This window comes from Ruditapes philippinarum, unplaced genomic scaffold (genome assembly GCF_026571515.1).
Source record: "Ruditapes philippinarum isolate M1 unplaced genomic scaffold, ASM2657151v2 ctg980_1_1_1_1, whole genome shotgun sequence".
In the NCBI taxonomy this organism is placed as follows: Eukaryota; Metazoa; Mollusca; class Bivalvia; order Venerida; family Veneridae; genus Ruditapes; species Ruditapes philippinarum.
The window spans coordinates 43,333-62,903 of record NW_026859330.1 but is presented as its reverse complement, the minus strand read 5'-3'; the positions used below and the strand labels follow the sequence as shown (position 1 = coordinate 62,903).

The following is a 19,571-nucleotide window of genomic DNA, read 5'->3' as shown; positions in this document are numbered from 1 at the left end:
TATATCAGATTTTTTGAATGACATTTTTATGATACAGTGTTTCCCATTTGGGACATAGTACCATTTCCTAAATACGTTTATTTTTTGAAAACATCAAACTCTGACTCCGTCAATCCTTATTCTGTTTTTTTTATCATATACATAAACAGCATCACAGCAGCAAATATGGCTTTAAAACATAATCAACATTATTTGGGACCACTTCATTTGCTGGCATAGGAGTCTCTGGACATCTATTTTCAAAATCCTAATGAGATTCCTGTTTATTTCAATGGGTCAGCATATTGTTTTGTTTTTACATTGATGTTCACACTAATGTAAAGAAAGACTATGAAGAGAGACTGTGAAGATCTGTTAATGTATGTTGTTTATAGAATGATTGTGTTGCTTTCTTAATATTATGATATATTGTTATCTTTTTGTTTAAGAAAAGTCTTAAATACAGTAGATTTTTATGAAGCAAACATAAAAATAACATAGAATTTTCGAACGTGGGACGAGGGTCCTACCCAGCTACTCCCAGACCCAGCCACACTTTTGCGACAAACGTGCCCCTGTGCCTTGCAAACTTCCTAGGGGAAAAGCCTGATAATCTAACTTAAATGGCAATTACGTCCCTTTAACAGTCGAAATCTCAACAAAGAGTCTAATGACGCTGATACAAAAGTCACGAACTGCTGCGCTCTGATTCTATTTCTATCTTCTGCAAAATGCAGCACGATTGGGGGATTTACTTTCTGAGAAGAAATGACCATCGTTAACCGTAATGCTGTAATATCATATACATTGATATATCCCAAGTACAAAAGGGCGAAAGGGGTGTTTATACTGGGGCCTCCGTGGCCGAGTGGTTAAGGTCGCTGACTTGAGATCACAGGTCCCTCACCGCTGTAGGTTCGATCCTCACTAGGGTTGAAATCTTTCATGTGAGGAAGCCATCCAGCTGGCTTACGGAAGGTCGGTGGTTCTACCCAGGTGCCCGCTCGTGCCAGAAATAATGCCCGAAGGGGCACCTGGGGTCTTCCTCCACCAATAAAGCTGGAAAAAATCGACGAAAAAATCTCGGCGGGACGCTCTAAGATGGCCCGACTTGAGTGTACGGTCGCCCATATGGGCTTACCGGCGGCGACCTTAAATAAACGCATTTAAAAAAATATACTGGACCTTTTCTAGAAACAATTCCCTGTTCATTATTTAAAGGGACTCTTTTTCATGTAATGAAACAGTATTGTACGTTTCTGATTTCTTCGAAATAGACGAAGTTTTTTCAATAATTTTTTTCCACTTTTATTTTTCATCTCAACTGTATATACATTTAACTATGTATTATGATAGAAAACTACTTTGAAGATTCGTGCACATTTCGTTTTGAAATTATTACTTTCGATATTCATGTTTGTTCAAAGCGTTCGCAACAGTTTTGGCATGTCACACCCTCTTACATTCTCGTTTGATTCGCAAGCTTGTTTTTATGCAATATCAAAGTAAAATACATATCTACTATCAAAATGCTTAGAAATCGACCTATTCTTGAAGTTAGAGAACATTCGTGCATAACGGTCCTCTGTTGTTTGAAAACGTATGTCAGCAGCGCAGAGCTCAAAATACCCTTCCGGACAACGTCTCTTACAACGTGACGTATGCAATAAGCCACCCACTTTACAATGAAGTGACTTTCTTAGTGATCCCACTTGACGTACATTTCAATGCCATATTTAATTTTTGGCTTTTACTCGCTTTTTTGCCGAAACAGATGTTCTACTCAGACTTTAAATATACACGAAATAGCTCACTTTTGTGACAATGATTTTTGCCCGATTGCAATGAATCACATTTAGTTTTTATTATTAATAACTGTGTGTGTCCTGAAAAGTAAGTAAAGCATATTTATTGAATCAGTACTTTATCTTAATGCTGAACGATGTATGATAATGAATCTAAACGTCTTTTAAGTAATGGTTAATCTTTATTTTAATAACTATAAAACTATAAAATACCTTTTAAAAACTCGTTTATTCTGGAAGTATCATAATTAAACCTGTGTTTTCACCTCTGACCGCTTTTTAAAATGTCTACATCATTTAATATTTATGCATTCGACGATGTAAATTGACATACGTTTAAAATATACATTTTGTGATTAACTTTGGATTCGCAAAACATTAACCCTTTCGCTGCCAGAGGGTTATTGTTTTATTGTTCACCTATTTGCCAGAGGATTTTCTAAGAAATTACTAAATTATTAATTAATATAATTATTATTATTTGTTATTAGTATTATAATAATTATATATGGTTTCAAATCCGTTAGTAAAATAATAATTATTGTCGATGGTATAATTTTCTTTATATTTATTATTATTTTTATTATCATTATTATTTATTTATTATTATTATTACTATTATTATCATAGAAACGGCTAAAGACGTCCATATGGCAAATACGCCGAAAATAACAGGGACGGCTTAAGCCGTCCCTATGGCAGTGAAAGGGTTAATTTAGTTAAAAAGATTCAATTATTTCAACTTTAAAAGCTACTGGGCCTAAATACACCAACATATTTGTTTAACAGTTATGAAAATCAAACAAACCTATTTTCCTTATTTGTTTATGTTTCTTTGTAACAAAAATATGCCTGACTGTATGATGTTTCATGCTGTCGCTAAGATGTAACTTAGGGTTGAATTCCTTTGACAATAGCATTAGCAATAGCCTAGCTAGTTAGAATTAAAATATTAATATCATTTTAAGAAATAGAACCTTGTCTGTATTTATATGAAATATAGGAGTACATTTGTTGCTATTTGTGTAAAGTTCATTCAACTTTCATAACGTTCACTTGCAATAAGACAATTTCATCAAATAATTGATATAAAATGAAATAAGTATCGGTTCTATTCCAGTGGGGAAAATGAATAAACGGCGTTTAAGATATATTTCATTGATAACTTTACTCTCCGAGGCGCTTTGTGTACTGTTAAACATTACTCTATTTAAATTTTCCTTACATTGGAACCAATTTCTCTTTGTTATAAGGGGTAAATTGTGGTCATTATACGAATAGGAAACATGACGAACGGATTAGTACTCGTTGTTCTGCTTTTATGGAACTCATCAGTTATTTGCACTGACGCATCTTTTCTAAATTTAGGTAAATGGTATCTTTAAAGTCAATAAATAAGAAAAAAATATTACATATTTGATAATACAATAAATGAACGTTTTAAGGTTCAGTTACTTCAGTTTTATTTTATGTCAGGCGAACGTATTTATTGAAATTTATTTAAATGAAAATAGCTTTCGAATTTAGAATTTCCTTTACGTGTCTGATGGAATTATTATAAAAGGAAAAATTCAAGTGGTTGTATTTGGATCCGATACTTTATGAACGCATGCGATACATTTATGAACTATTACAACATGATTATTGGTCATAGTGAATTAATAAAAAAATATAATGATACTTTAATGATTTTTTTAATTAAATTAAGTGTTTGCTTTAACTATTTCATCGATAAACAAATAAACAAAAATGTATATAGAAAGGACATTGCTACATCTAGCATCCAAGAACATGAAAGGTTCATTCAAATTGATAAAATCATTTACAAACTTTGTTTGAGTGTTTCATTATTATATGAAATATTTTACTTTTTCAAGCATATATGAAAGATAGTAATATAATAAATAGAGGATATTGAATGAGTGTAGTTTCATACTAAATTTATTGAACGAGTTGAATGAAATCATATTATATAATATTGTTTTATTCAACGAATTCAATAAATTTAGTATTAAATCTACACGAATATAATATTTTATTTATCACATATATAAAATAAGAACAGTAAACTGTTATAATTAGTAATTTTTAAATGACGCGCCCAAAGTGTAACGCAAACATTAGCGCGCTTTAACGCTATGTTTCTATATAGCGCAAATGACGTCACGTCAAAGTGTTATTACACTAGTGTAATATCGTTTTTATTAAATGGGTTTATTACACTCCTGCTACGCGGTTTATGTGATAAACTTAATTTCGTCACAGAAAAAATAGAGATTTACAGATACAGACGCAGTTGTCGGGTGTAATATGTATCATAATGATAAATGGTGGAGATGAGCATACATTTTACATGCTTTATTATATATTTTGACAGGCATTGTTAAAGAAGGCACGACTGGGTTTTACAGGAACACAGAAATGTTTTATTCGTATAACCTCACATTTTACAGATACGTTGTTGATGTAAACGAACAATATCAAACGTTTAAGGCTGGTTTGTTGGTCTTCTGTACTTTTGTTTCCATACTTAGCAATTGTAATTATTCAATTTGAAGCGTAGGACCTCAACAAAACACTCGGAAGGCAATAAGTGTGATCATGCCAATTACCTTGAGTTTTGAGAAAGCAGTTTAATCTAAAAAAATCAGGTTTATTTCTTCTAAGTTCATCGCTAAATCCTACTATCAGTATTGGTTTTCTAATAAATGAATTTTTATTGTGACATTTTTTTTTTCTGTACCACAATTGTAACCTTCGCGTGTGTAAATGTCATTTGTTATTAAAGATTCACTTGATATAAAAACATGCGACGTCAGTAAGGGACAGATCCTTAATGCCTCTCTGTGAGATAGGACGTTTGCGATCATTATATTACTGCGACAAAACACCGTCCTTAAAAAGATGTTTTCTCGTAACACTGTTCAATTTTTGTTCGAGTAAATGGGTAGAGCAATAGAGTAATTCAAATAAACAAATCATAAATATTATCAATTAACTCTTTATAACTTCATAAATGACATTCGTATTTGAATATAGTTACTTACAAAGGTTGTTTATATTAGAAACTCACAAGATATAGGGATTCAAAACATAACTTCAATAACAGTTATTACTAAGCCAGCATTAATTATTCTCAATTTCTCGAGCCGCAGCAACTCTTGATAGATTTTGTTCTCTTAATGTTGACTCACATACTTTTACTGACTATATTATGACAAAAACACGTAAAAAGTTGTATATACATGTGTTTGCCTACGACCTATTTAATGATTTAACAGACTAAAATAGCATTGTTTTCATTCAAGGTCGAGCCTAATATTATATTCCATTTTTTACCTGTATGTGTTTTTCTAATCTTACTGAAATGTTCTTTTTTTTGTAAAAGCATTATTAAGGATTTGTAAAAACTATACGTTTATTAATTTCGTTATAATTATACTTATTTTCTTCTGAAATGAACAGATTGAGTTATATTCTTCTAAAATAAAACAAACTGAATTATGAAACAAAAAAAACCCCCTCAATATTTGGCAATCATTATATTGAGTCACTCTGGATGTCAACTCTTTAACTTTAATTGTTTTTATGTTATTAGTTACAAAAGATATATTTTTTTGTAGAGTTTGACGTGAATGAACATTTGACAAACGAATAATTAATATGAATAACAATGATATATTTCTTAATTTACCTCTATAAAACCTTCATCTATGATTGATGAAATCTATATTCCAGTATATGAATTAGACAAGAAGCACGGTGTTGATGTGATAATAGTTTTGCATGAAGGAAACGTTAAAACTTCCGGTTTGAGGCCATCTGTACCACTGATACACTGGGGACGTACACCCAAGTATATAAATGAGGTAAAATATCAAGTATCCTGAAACGTATATCGTACAATATACACGTAGTCTGGTAAACACATTTACAAACAAAGCAATAATGTAACAGATGTACATTTATAGAAACAAGTATACTAATATAATAAATGACTTTTTTTTTATAGAATCGTGTACTTCTTTACGCTTGTTTAACAAAATGAGAATATTTACGCCCTCATTTTTATCTGGAAAGGAAGTGTTTGATACAAAAATGTAAAATAGGGACCAGCTGTATATTTATGGATAGTTTCAACCGACGATTCGATGGATTGTTCTAAACGAGTTTTCATACATGTACCTTTAGCTAAACCGAAGATTGTATACGTTTGTCTGATAAGATGACTCGCCGTAGGGCTTTATATTGATCATACACTAAGTCAATTTGCTAATGAGATAACAAATCAGTAACTATATAGATACAATCGCGTTAAATATTTAAAGTGACATTATGCCCATCCAAGGGTATAAAATAGGTGATTATGTGAAAGTCAAAATAAATTTTCATTTTGCTATATTTCCTCTTAATATAAATAATCATTTCACATAGACAATAAAAAGCGCATGGATCCTAACGAACTTTTCGTAAATACAAGGGCAGTCTTTTTACAGTCATATAAAGCAGATTTAGATTTTATTCTAATAATTTTTCAATATGAACTGTTGGTCAATCACCATTTTAACAGTCAATCTTTTGAAATATATAGTCATTTCAGGTGAAATTCACTATGAAAGTATGAGCATAATGTCAATTTAACAGAACATTACATTCATTTGATTTGTAAACAATACGTCATTTAAATGTAATACAATTTATCATAATTATTGATAACGATTGCGTGTATATTATTCAGATATATTTAATCATGCTGAATTATTATCAAATTGTTTGACGATAAAGAAAGTTCGCTAATATTTATTGTCATAATTTATTTGGCGTAGAAAGATCACTTTTCTCAGTAAAATGCTATGTTGATAAAATAAGAAGTAACAATATGCCGTATATAAAGCGTAGACTGGACAATTGAAATTGTTGTATGTTTGGTTTGTTCGAGAAAATGCAATGACGGCAGTATACGTGCAATGTTTCGTCAAATTTTATTTCGCATTGTTCCAAAGTTATCAAAAAAATCACATTTGCCGACATGAAAAAATAAAGAAATGTTTTATCTATCAAGTGGTTGTTATAAAAAAATATAAATTTCGTATTATGTTCTTTGGGATTGATAATCAAGTATCACTTATGAATCTTCCAGGAATTTAAGAACTCGATTAAAATTGTCTAAAGAAACATTTCATTGTCAATATCGTCGGAGAAGTAATGGTACTAGTACATAACAGTAAGTTGTCAGGATATGTTATAAAGATTAACAAAATTGTTGTTTAAGCAACTTTCTTTTCATTTTATTTGTAAGAGATCTCTAGTATACAAACATACCAATACAGATTTCAAAGGAAAGGAATTGTGTGGCGTGGTAAAGTCTACAAATATAAAAGAGATATATTGTCTGAGCAACACAGAAGTGTTTAAAATCCTAACGTCAATGAATGGAGCAACCGGATTCAGAAAGCAGGTAAATAAATTAAAAAAAGAAATTTAACATCTAAATTACTCTAAAAGGAATATTAGGCATGTCCCTATCACAAATATATTTGATACTAAAAGTACCTTGTTAAATTAATATTAAACTTTGAACTCAATAAAATAATTATGTTTTTAACAGAAATACAGGTTTTGTTTACTTATGGAAATCATTTGCAAACATGTGTGAATATAAATCATTTAAAAAAATATCGACAACCTTTTAGCGAATCAAAACATTTTCAACTAATACAATCTAAAATAGATACTCAGATACTTTAACAAATATTATATTGATTGGGTATTACAATGTATGAAATTAAATTGGCAAGGCACCATTTTTAGTTAATTACATTAATTAGGAAGTCATAATTTGTTCTATTATTTTTCAGCTTAAAGATATATAGTGCTTAAATTTGATATTACAAAATAATGATGAATGTTACAAAGTCTCGTCTTAAATATATAATAAACATAGTTTGACTTCATAAAAAGTAGTCATGTGTTTAAGATTTTACAAACTACAGGTGGTCGCAATATGAATATCATATAGTGTCATTAAAAAATCTGGCAGTATTTCTTAAAAGACCAACTTTCCTTGACCTGTAATATAGAATGCTTATATTATCAATTATTTTAATCGAATTAGACATATTCAACAAGATTTTCATAATACAAAAAAGTTTCAGTGATTGCAATATTTTACCCAAGGATGACCATAGTATATGTTTATTAGTCACCTTTTTCCTTATATAAAAAAAGTTCGTTACAAAAATGATCTATTAAAACAAACGGCAATTTTGCCGCTCTTCAATGTTTCATTATTGAATGATAAGATAAATTTGATAAATAAAAAATGGTCCAATTTGGTGCTATTTGAAGTGGATTTTCATTTAACGTATACAAAATTATTAACTCAAAACTTGTCACACGTTTGGTAAAATTATAAAACACCTTTATACTCAAGAAATAAAACGTAATTTTAAAGGCAAATTATGTCCTAGAAATGCATTAATGTTTATTTTTCATGACAACGATGCCTAAGCAGTTAAAGGCAACATAATAAAATTTATTTTTCAAAAGCTTTAATTTTTCATGTCCTGCTTTAGTTTCTTAAAGGTTACTGATTGGCGAATTACCTGAACCATCTTTTGCCTATGTTTTTGTTTGGCAGATGTACAGTTATATTGATGGAAGTCAAAATGTTACTTTGTTTACATTTTGCTTCTTTCATGACAAATACTTTCACATTCAGCGCTATTTCGTATAGATGATACCCATCTAACATGCTCTTTAACCATTATTTTAACGTTATAAAACGTATGGCAATAAACGAAACATTTAATCATATTATAAGCATAATGCGCCGTTAATATATAAAACACGAGTAAGATAAGCCTGGCTTTTGCTATTACAGGTAGAGTTACACGTATCAAGTATTTTATCTACAATCATTGCCGGGTTGTTGAAGTGGACAGAAGTGTTTATATTTTATGAAGACGACACTGGTAGAAATTAGTATCACATCAATTTGCGCATTTAGTTGATTGTTTTAAACCTAAGTATTTTTTCCCAAAGAAATGAGTAGCAAAATATAAATTTCCATTGAGCCAGCATTTTACATTAGAATGTAAAAATATTGATTGTTCACTATCATTTAATTGCATTTATAGTCATTTTGATATCATAAAAGAGTCGAATGAATAAAAGTGCTTTATAATAGTACATTATATCTAGATCCCCGCGAGGGGTTTGACATTCATTGAATATAGATAGATAATTGTGCAGTTCAAATACATAAAAAATGTATCGACTCTTAAGTGTTTAACATTCCTTAAGTACAAAATTCCTCAAGTACAAAATTTAAAAAATACCATAACGAGTCGTAGTTAAATAATATTGAAGTTAGCCAAACGCGGTTATATTCAGATATTGCAGGTTTTGCTTAATTGTGTCTTCATTGACCGCAGTGTTTACTGCAAGCTCCCTAGCACCGGCTAGTCACGTTTATTTCATGCTCTCTTCTCATCTACAGAACACGAAAGCTCTCGGCTTATTAACAGTGTTTCAAAAGAAAATGTCAAGGCAATTTTATACAATATTTACAAAGTGACAGATCTTCATAAACTTTTATTAGATGCTTATATTCGCACTGTACCAACTACAGGTAGTATCAACTTCGTGGTTCTCTGTAAATTTAATTGCATTCGACGACTTTTACATACGGTAAGTATACATAATACACTTTGGTGATTAAACAGAACACAAATATTGTATATACATGTATATAGATTAATTTAATTTATTTGACGCGAGTATAGACACAATCAGCAATTCTGAATCTTGGATGTCGTTTATGTTGTTTCTCAATTAAGTGATAATTTAGTTTGTAGCCTGTTTATTTTCATTTGCCATCAGTATTTTGTTTGTTTCTTGTTTGATTATTTTGGTAAGATGGCTGTCACATGTATCCCAATTACATCCAACCAAAACATAATTGTAAGTTGTAAATACTAAATAATAATTAGTGTTGTGATATTGTACAGGCGAACACATTTGACAGTAAAAACAAGCTGCCGAAAACGTTGATAAAACAGTTCTCAAGATGGCTTATTGCGAGTCTCGACAACGACAGAAATGTTGGCACAACCATCACGGAATGTGCAAATGACCTTGATAATGTAGCAGTGATTTCCTTTCCAAGACTTCAAGATGAAGATTCTCCTGCGGTAGGTACCTTTCTATGACTGATGTATATGAAATATATGACATTGTACTATTATTCATGTGACTAAAAGAAAAGCAGGTTTAAAACAAGAAAATAACACAAACGGTGTACATTTAAACTTTTCAAAACATTAATTTTGCCGAAACCGAAATACAACAGCGATGGTCCATTACAAAATGCATTTAACTGCCGCGTTTCCGATCATATCTACGTTCTCAAAAAATTGTACTGAAAAATGTGATAAGGTAGATAGATACACAGTTTCTTAACGTGTCGTTTTTGTACCAAAATAATGCTAAAACAACATCATTCAAGTTGAGAAAATGACAATGAATTATTTAGAACTCAAACTTTAGTTTAATATTCAAAAGTTATTTTCTGGTTCGATTGTGTAGGATAGACGTATAATCCATTTCGTTCCTGGACCAACCAGTACTGAGCAAAAAGCGAAGTTTCTTGCTCTAGCTAACCTTTACAGGGGTTTGAACCAACGTGACTATTACTCTTTTGGTTGCTGGTCTGACGCGTTAACGACTTGCCCATGCTGCAAACAACATTGCATAAGTCAAGTATATTGAAAGCCTTGACTGTCTAATAATTATAAACCTAAACTTTGTTATGTCCAAATAGCAATATATTGAGTCAACCTTTCCTTATACAATGTGCACTAATGAATATATTATGTGAAACCATCCTAATCTATAGTCAACAGAACAATACATGTATATGATGTTAATGTGTCTTTATATGATGTCAATTTATCATTATACGATGTGCATATTTGAATATATAAAGTGGAACCATCCTTATATAAGGTCAAATAACTATATATCATGTTTTTCTGTCCTTATATGATGTAAAGGTATGAATAAATCATATGGAACCATCTTTATATAGAGTCAATAGAATATAATGTCAATATTTCCTTATATCATTTCAATCTGTCAATATACGATGGGCATTTTTCAGTATATTATGTGAAACCATTCGTATATCGAGTCGAGCCATAATACCAGTAAATTATGAGAAATCATCCTTATATGGAGTCAACACTCAATCAAACCGAGCCTGCAACATTTTCAATTTTGCCGTGTTGGGCTTGTTTATGGGATTCTGTATTTATCTATTTAGCATTATATGATGTAAATGTGTCATTATATGATGCCAATCATTCATTATACGATGTACATTTAATGTAATGAATATTTCATGTGAAACTATCTTTATATAGAGTCATAATAACAGTATATATTATCGCAATCTGTCTTTATATATGTATGATGTCAGTCTTTTATTATATGATGTGCAATTACAAATATATTATGCAGAACCATTCTTATATAGATTCAAAACAATACTATATTATGTAGACTCGTCTTTATATAGAGTCAACTAAAAACTATATATATGTAAATGTGTCCTTATACTCCCGCAAGTCTTGGGATTTTATCACGTGTACTTCAACTGTTGAGATATAGACAGTTCCCGCTCCGAACAGTGCGTAGAGAAATATGACCCGGTAAATTTAACCCCGTCAGTATAATGACAAAAGCACACGATATAATGATGATTGCACTTCATATTAAGCAGCGGTCACTTAATTGTAGGTTCACATCGTATAATGAAAGATTGACATAACATATTAAACATATATTAGTTGGCATTATATAATAATGTTACCGCATAATATGTTCATAAATGCACACCGTATAACAATAGATTCTTATCGTATGATGAAAGATTGACATGATAATTATATTGATAAGTTGACAGTACATAATGATGCTTCCACATAATATATTCATGAATGCTCATAGTATAATGATTGGTCGACATCATTTAAAGACACACTGACATCATATATTGTTCTGTTGAATTCATATTAAAGGATGCGTCCACATAATGTATTCATAAGTGCACATTGTATTACAACAACGTTCATTTTTATAATCATTGATCAGTCAAGGCTTTCCATACAAGTACATGGCTATTTATATTCACTGTCTATATTCGTTTACTTGACTTATGCAATGTTGTTGGCGGCATGGGCGAGTCGTGTCAACATGTAGATATAAATGCATTTTTAATTTTATCACTAAAGTTAATAATCATACCCCACCACAAAAACGGTGCGGGCTATAATGAATTCGCTTTGTCAAGTCGGTCAGTCGGTCCGTCCGTCCGTCCGTCTCCGTTATCGTGTCCGCTCTATAAATCCTATACCAACTGAAAGATTTTCTTCAAACTTGGCTCAAATGTTCACCTCAACAAGGCGATTGCAGAACCCATGTTGCTCATGTGTCAGCTCAAGGCCAAGGTCAAAATTAATGTCAAATATCAAACAATCAAATATAAGACAGTATGTCGTGTCCGATCTGTAAGTCCTAGAGTAATTGAAAGATTTTCTCCAATCTTGACTCAAATTACCCTTTTGTCGGCTTAAGGTGAAGGTCACACTTGAAGGTCAAATATTGACTTAGAAAATATTCTTTAACTTTAACATGTATATGGATATTTCTGAAACTAGAAAAGGTATTTGCTTGAAACTTAAAATATATATGAAGTTATGTAGTGTGACAATACAATTATGCAGGTCATAACTCTGTATTGTATTTTGACAAAGCTATGCCCCTTTTTAAGTCTTCAAATTTACATACAATCCATTATTAGACACTATGTCGTGTCTGCTCTATAAATCCTATACTAAAGGAAATATTTTCTTTATACTTTACTCAAATGTTCACCTCACCTCAACAAGGTAATGTGCAGAGCCCATTTACATATGTGCCGGCTTCAGTTCAATGTCACACTTGAAAGGTCAAAAACTGACTAAGAAAATGGTCTTAAATTTTAACACGTACCTGAGTATTTCTGAAACTAGCACAGGTATTTGCTTAAAACTTAAAATATGTATGCGGTGTCACAAGCAAGATATGCAAGTCAAGTTTCATTACTTTGTATTGCATTTTAACAAAGTTAAGTCTTTAAATCTACATACAGTCAATACTAGACAATATGTCGTGTCCGCCCTATAAATTCTATACTTATAGCAGGATTTTCTTCAAACTTGACTCAAATGTTAACCCCAACAGGGCAATGTGCAGAATTTATTTTACCCTTGTGCCAGAGAAGGTCAAGGCCACACTTGAACGTCAAAACTTGACATAGAAAATGTTCTGAAATTTTGACATGTACTTGAATATTTCTATAACTAGAACAGATAATCATTTGAAACACACAATTTATAACGAGCGTCCCCTTGTGACAGTGTGCGTTCGCCATTTTACGGGTAATTTGTCAAATAATGGCACAACACCAGAAGGCGTCTTTTACACGACGAAAATGTATGATAAATAATTTATACAAAAATTATCTAACGAATGAGAGATTTGACCCAAATTTAATCGATACTGAATGATTCACTCACATTTAAATTCTAAATGCAAAGGAAAATAATTGATTTATTTGTATATTACTTTAATATACTTTTATTTGGTTTTGTTAACATCAGCCTAATAACAGACAGTCTTATTGCAATAAATTAAATCAAATGTTTACTTTATACCTCTATTTAAACTACAGAAGGCTAGCAGTTGGAGGTCAGTGGATAAATGTGAAGGTTATATAATAGAAACATTAATGTGGAAGAAACAAGGTCGTGCTTTAAGCTACGTGGCTACGTGTGGAAGCGTGGTAAAATTATCATTCATGCTGCTATGTTCCCAAACACAAAGTTCGGTTACAATGGAAGGCAGTTTTTGATATCTACATTGCATGTACATTTTAAAATCTTTACTATTTGATTATATTTTATATAATTTTAATTTTGACTTGTTAGGTATATGATTATATATAAAAAATTAAAAGCTCGAGAAGCTAAAATCTATAATCTTTTATAGACATTGTAAAGGTTAAATTGTCCAGTATAAAAACTTATGAGGCTATATTACCCAAAGCGAACAGTCGTTTATATTATATGTTATTACCTGCTTAGATTTTATATCACCCGAGCCGTTAGGCGAGGGTGATATTTTATCTTGGCGGGTAATATATCCACATGTTTCACTCCAAAACCAAAATAATAATTTTATTACGGTAACCCTTCCCTGCCGAGTTTAGACGATTTTTTTAAAAAAATCATTGCTGTTTCAAATGAAACGTCGAAATAAGATGCCCTTTAGGGTACCCCTTCATCACGACATGACGTTACATAAATACATGAAGTATTTTTCCCGTACCTAACGAATATAAAGAAGTGAAAAGGAGTAGTCTATTGAACGCATTTTTTTGTAATTAATATTAAGCTTTCACGAGTTCATATTTGTTTTCAATACTAATGAGAATATGTATCACTACTTTACTTTGGTAAATATTTATCATTTGACAGTTTAAATATGCTTGTTAATCGGAATTTACACCGCGTAAAATCAAACCGTACGCGCATCACCTCAGCGCATGTTGTTTATAACATGGGGTACCCAACGGGGAAATTCAGTGTGTATATTACCCGTCAGGCTCGGTAATATCAGTTTCGTTTGGGTGATCAATATCCAATCAAAAAGGCGGAAAAAATCAGGAAGGGTAATAAACGGCCATATTTTCGCAAGACATTTTTTATAAATAAAGAATTTATAAAACAACATAATTCATTTGATTCTAGAAAAAAATAACAGTAATAAAACGATTATATAGATAACGATTATAGCCTTAATGTCACGATTATCCATTGAAAAGTAAGGTAATGAACGTACAATAATACACGGTCATACATTAGTTATTAAATGTCCCCGAGCGAAGCGGTTTTAATTCACAGGTAAATATAATACATTTGTGTAATGTCTTCAATTTAGCAAAAAATGAAACATGCAAATGATGGTTTTATTTAATCGCACAACAGTTTCTAAAATAGTATATATCAATTGAATGTTAAACCAGTAAGACAATGCGATTTTGTGATCATTCGCATGATTTGTTTCAAAACTGTTTTAGTTTGTCCCCTTTGTCATTAAAACGGAAGTAAATGGAACAGCGAATTATGGAGGCATCTGTATGAATCTTCTGAAAGAATTAGCATGGAGACTTAATTTTACGTATGTATTTATAAAATAACTAAGAAAATGATACAAAACTGTCCCAAACAAATACAACGCAATATCACATTTGGAACATTTGTCAGTTCAATCTTTACAAGATGTATTTTACTCATTTGTTGTTCATTTAATATGTAGAATGCATTGACTATATATACTACCTAAAATGGTTCAAGGATATTGTTATTATGTTTCTTCAAAAATACCACATGATAATGGTTATTAGCTGGTATGAGAGCATTATGTTCTTTTATTTCTAGGTACACGTTAACAGAACCTCCAGATCAAACGTGGGGGCGTCCAGGTCCAAACAATACGTTTAATGGAATGATAGGACAACTGCAAAGAGAAGTTATTATCTCTATTTATTAAAACTAATTATTTTCCGTCCACTTTATTCACTTTGTGAATAAAACGTGTATTTAGATATGTTAGTTTAAGTATTTTTCGATTGTTTCATGTTCCATTTGCAAATGCTCAATGTTGTTGTTTTGTCCGACTCTTTAAAATCGCAAATCATGGGGCGGTATGAAAAGGTTTAGTTTTAAAATACAACATTGTAAGCAATTAATATACTATATAAATGTTGGTTTACACAATATTTGTAATCAGACACTTCCTACACATCTCATAATCTCATTCATTTTTTTCAATATAGGAAGTTGACATAGTTGCAGCAGATACAACCATTCAAAAAGAGCGGGAACTTGTAATGGATTTTATGTTTCCATTTTTCTATGGCTATACATCTGTTCTGGTAAAGAAACCGGACCCAAACGCTAGAAAATGGAGGACGCTCGTTGATCCATTGCATTGGAAAGTGCTTATGACCATCGGGATTTGCCTGCCGATAATGTCGTTCATTTTATCTCTTTTGGAAAAGTATGCTATTGTTTTTTAACATATAAAATCACATGAATAATAATTATATTTCAATGTTTTTTTGCCTCAGAAACAGATACTCTTTTTTCTTTAGAAAGGGCAAACATTGACTAATAACGTCTAGATTATTGCTTGCACGTGCATGCTATGCTTATCACCCGAAGAAATTAGTAGTTCTTATGAATAAGTTTATAGCTTCCAACACAATCGAATTAAAATACATTTGTAAAAAATAAAAGCATTTTTGAGGAGGCATAATGGGCTTTAACGAGGAATATCCTATATTTTGTAATATTTCTTTATTATCTTCTTGTATACGTTTAGTTGTAATTCTTGTATACGTTAAGTTGTTGATATTCGACTGTTTGTATGAATTTGTTTATTTTCAGAGTCCATTTTGAGTGGTGCCTATATGTTTTGTGATACTTTTTATTTTTTAGATATAATCCTTTTTACGCCCGGACTGATGATGGTTTTGACTATTCTTGGCTTAATGTGTTCCAATCGTTTAATCATTCACTATGGTACATGTACGGAACCCTGTTTGCACAAGGTATGTAGAAATATTAAACGACTATGCATTATTATAATTGATAAAAATTTGAAATTATGCAAATTATTACTATTGTCAAAAACATATTATATATCGTACTCTAAAGATTTATTAAGCAAAAAGAGAAAATTATAATTACGTTTTCTCTTAAAAACATTATTTTTAAGGCCTTTAGATATTGTTTTTAATATATCTCAATTAAAGTGTTTGAGATTTAAGCTTAAATAATTTGACAATAATTTTAAGATATAAAGAAAACTTTTTATGATGTCAAAATAGCTTTTTGACTTAAAAACTTAATAGTATGTGTATACTTTATAAACGCTTATTTTGTGTCCATTATTAAAGTCATGTTCAAGTTGTTAATATACATTCAGTTCCTGATTTGATAAGAGATGAAATCGAAATAATATCACATTGTAATAGCATCTATCAAAATAAAGAATGTTTGACAGTATTATACATTTTTATATTTCATTCTGCCACAGGCAGTGTCAACTTACCTCAATCTGTGGCGGGACGAACACTGATTTGTTCCTGGCGGTTATTTGCAATAGTTATTGTGGGAACATATTGTGGAAACCTTATAGCTTTCCTTACAGTGACAAAAGATAAACCACCGTTTGAAACCCTTGATGAAATGGCCGACCTAAAGGGAACATATCAGTGGGGCGTACAAAGAGGTACAAGCGCAGAATTTGTTTTTGAGGTAAAAGCTTGGGGTAAGGGGGTTAATTTTATCAAAGAAGCAAAGGTAACTGCCTGTAATTTAGAAATCGTGGGTGCGAGTCCTACTATGACCATGACTTTGTTACCTGTAATGTCAACGGTTTTGTTTGTTTAAGAAATTGAACACTAAAGTGATTCAAAAAAGCTAAAACACCCTTCAAAATTACGTTGACATGTCGCGTATTGTTTTTCATGATAAACATTCTTCCTAAAACACACGATAAACGTTGCAATTTACTCTTTGTGTAAAACATACGTATAATTACAAAACAAAAGACACATTAAAAAACTAAGATTAGATGCTTTACAGTTTAAAAGTTGTATTATGACTTTAATATCGTTTTTGTCTCTATAGATAGGTCATGTGAGAGCCAAAATTGAAAATTAATATACTGGCCTTAAAAACGATTATCATAGTCTTGAGTCTGAAAGTGTTTGTTGTTGTTGTTATTAATTTGTTTATTTAAGTATTAAGCCATAATATCATTATATAATTAGACTTCTAAAAGACCAGTATTTAGACGAGTGGGGGATGCAATAGCTGAATTTAGTAAGAAAGACCCAACAGTGTTAGCCGTTGATTTTGATGTTCAACTTGAAAAAGTTAAAAAAGGATAGTATGGCTGGATAGGTAAGTAAGCTGACATTAATCACTTTCAAAACATGTACTATTGTAGTTCATCGTTAGAAAAAAATGTAATAATACATTTCAATTGTAAGGACACCCTCCTGTTACTGCCGGTAGTTTTGCAAATATTTTGACTCAACACTCTGTGATATAAACTCACTTAATGTCAGTCCTCATATAAATGATCAATATCATTATGTTTAGAGTATAATATATATATCAAATCTGATATAAGAATAATTTATTTAAAAAGCTCGCTTTTATTGAAAAACTTGTTGTGAAAAATTGCAACAAAATTATGTCGTCGCAACGACCTTTGTAATAAATTATTACAAAATTCGTTTTATCGCAAAACCAGTTGTAGCACAGCCCCTATATTATATGCGTTTAACACATGAATGATATGACATTGTACCATATACATCATAGATATTTAAAGTGCACATAATGAGGTGTAAATGAATAATGAAAATAATAAAAATAACTGTGATAATACATGCCAATAATAATTGGCCAGGGTTGATTTTTAGAACAAGTGTGAACTTACAATGTATGCATTATTTATTTCGTGATTAAGGTGACTCTGTCGTTATGGAGTTTGAGATGGCCAAAGATTGCGATCTTATGATGATTAAAGACAAATTTTTGCCTCTTAGATATGCGTTTGGATTCACCAATAATTCACCACACGAGCAAATATTCACAAAGCAGTAAGTGTATTATCTATGAATGTATGATTTATATATATATAACGATCAATAAATTATTATTTTAAAAGGTTTTATAAAATCATATTAGTTTTCTTATCATGTAAAATAAAAATAGCTTGTTAATTATTAACATAAAATTTCAATGTATTTCATTTTATCACCACCATAATTTTTGCCAACCATTCACACGTTACCAATGTATTACTATTAATAGAGTTCATACCAATAACACGCAACGTGCATATCTATATAACTTTTGGCATTTAAACAATAATAGGGCATTTTTCTTAATCATTAAACCTATTTTGGAACCAATGCCAAAAAAATAAAGAAATCGCAATAACCATCAATAATTCTTTATGTTGTTTTTTCTTTTTAACAATCAATTAAACGTCTGTCATAATATGGGCACGCTCGAATAATCATTTGGCACAAGTTGAAAAGGACTGCATCTTGAATAATACCATGATTATAATTACAAAGCAAACAAAAAGTCAAAACAATTTTGGATGTATAATGATTTGAATTTATGCAGGATGTTAGTTATTCAGGAATCTGGATTAATTGAAGAATGGAAAAGACGATGGTGGACAAAGTCAAAGGCAATTTGTGCCGATTCAATAGTAACTGAAGCCAAGCCAATCTCGATTATAGACGTACAGAGTGCATTTTATGTAGCTGCCGGTGGTGCGGTGATTAGTTTCTGTGTTTTTGTTGTTGAAGTCATCATTGGAAAATATTGTCATGGTCGAATGCAAAGGAGAAAGTCTTGGAAATTCAAACGTGATTCGGTTAATTGATTGAAAATAACAACGGTGCATTTGGCATTGTTAATGTTTGACATACTCTTTTACGATAATTACCTACCTTATGAGCATTGTTGTATTTGATTTATTTCACTTTGTTGCATATGATATCAATATCGTATCATATATTTATTGTTTCATAACAGTTTAAAAATCCTTTGTTTGGTAAAAGGAAGTTTTAACACTTCAAATAAA

At 30.9% G+C, this 19,571-nt stretch overlaps 1 protein-coding gene across 1 annotated transcript; it reads left to right on the top strand.

The window, feature by feature from the left end:
- The first annotated feature begins 3,533 nt into the window (after positions 1-3,533).
- On the top strand, positions 3,534-19,370 carry LOC132756107 (glutamate receptor ionotropic, kainate glr-3-like). The gene is made up of 15 exons (XM_060747097.1): positions 3,534-3,582; positions 4,162-4,281; positions 5,523-5,653; positions 7,084-7,242; positions 9,797-9,979; positions 13,647-13,754; positions 14,968-15,068; positions 15,329-15,419; positions 15,727-15,950; positions 16,391-16,503; positions 16,992-17,212; positions 17,731-17,849; positions 17,910-17,947; positions 18,438-18,570; positions 19,106-19,370. The coding sequence occupies exons 1-15, from the start codon at positions 3,534-3,536 to the stop codon at positions 19,368-19,370; spliced, it is 2,055 nt and encodes a 684-aa protein (XP_060603080.1).
- The last annotated feature ends 201 nt before the right edge of the window (positions 19,371-19,571 follow it).

Bases quoted from the DNA above. Each gene is read 5' to 3' on its own strand.
- LOC132756107 (XM_060747097.1), top strand. From the start codon at position 3,534: ATGTATATAGAAAGGACATTGCTACATCTAGCATCCAAGAACATGAAA. The intron at 7,243-9,796 runs GTAAATAAATTA...GATATTGTACAG, and splicing joins CAACCGGATTCAGAAAGCAG to GCGAACACATTTGACAGTAA. The intron at 17,213-17,730 runs GTAAAAGCTTGG...TTATATAATTAG, and splicing joins GCGCAGAATTTGTTTTTGAG to ACTTCTAAAAGACCAGTATT.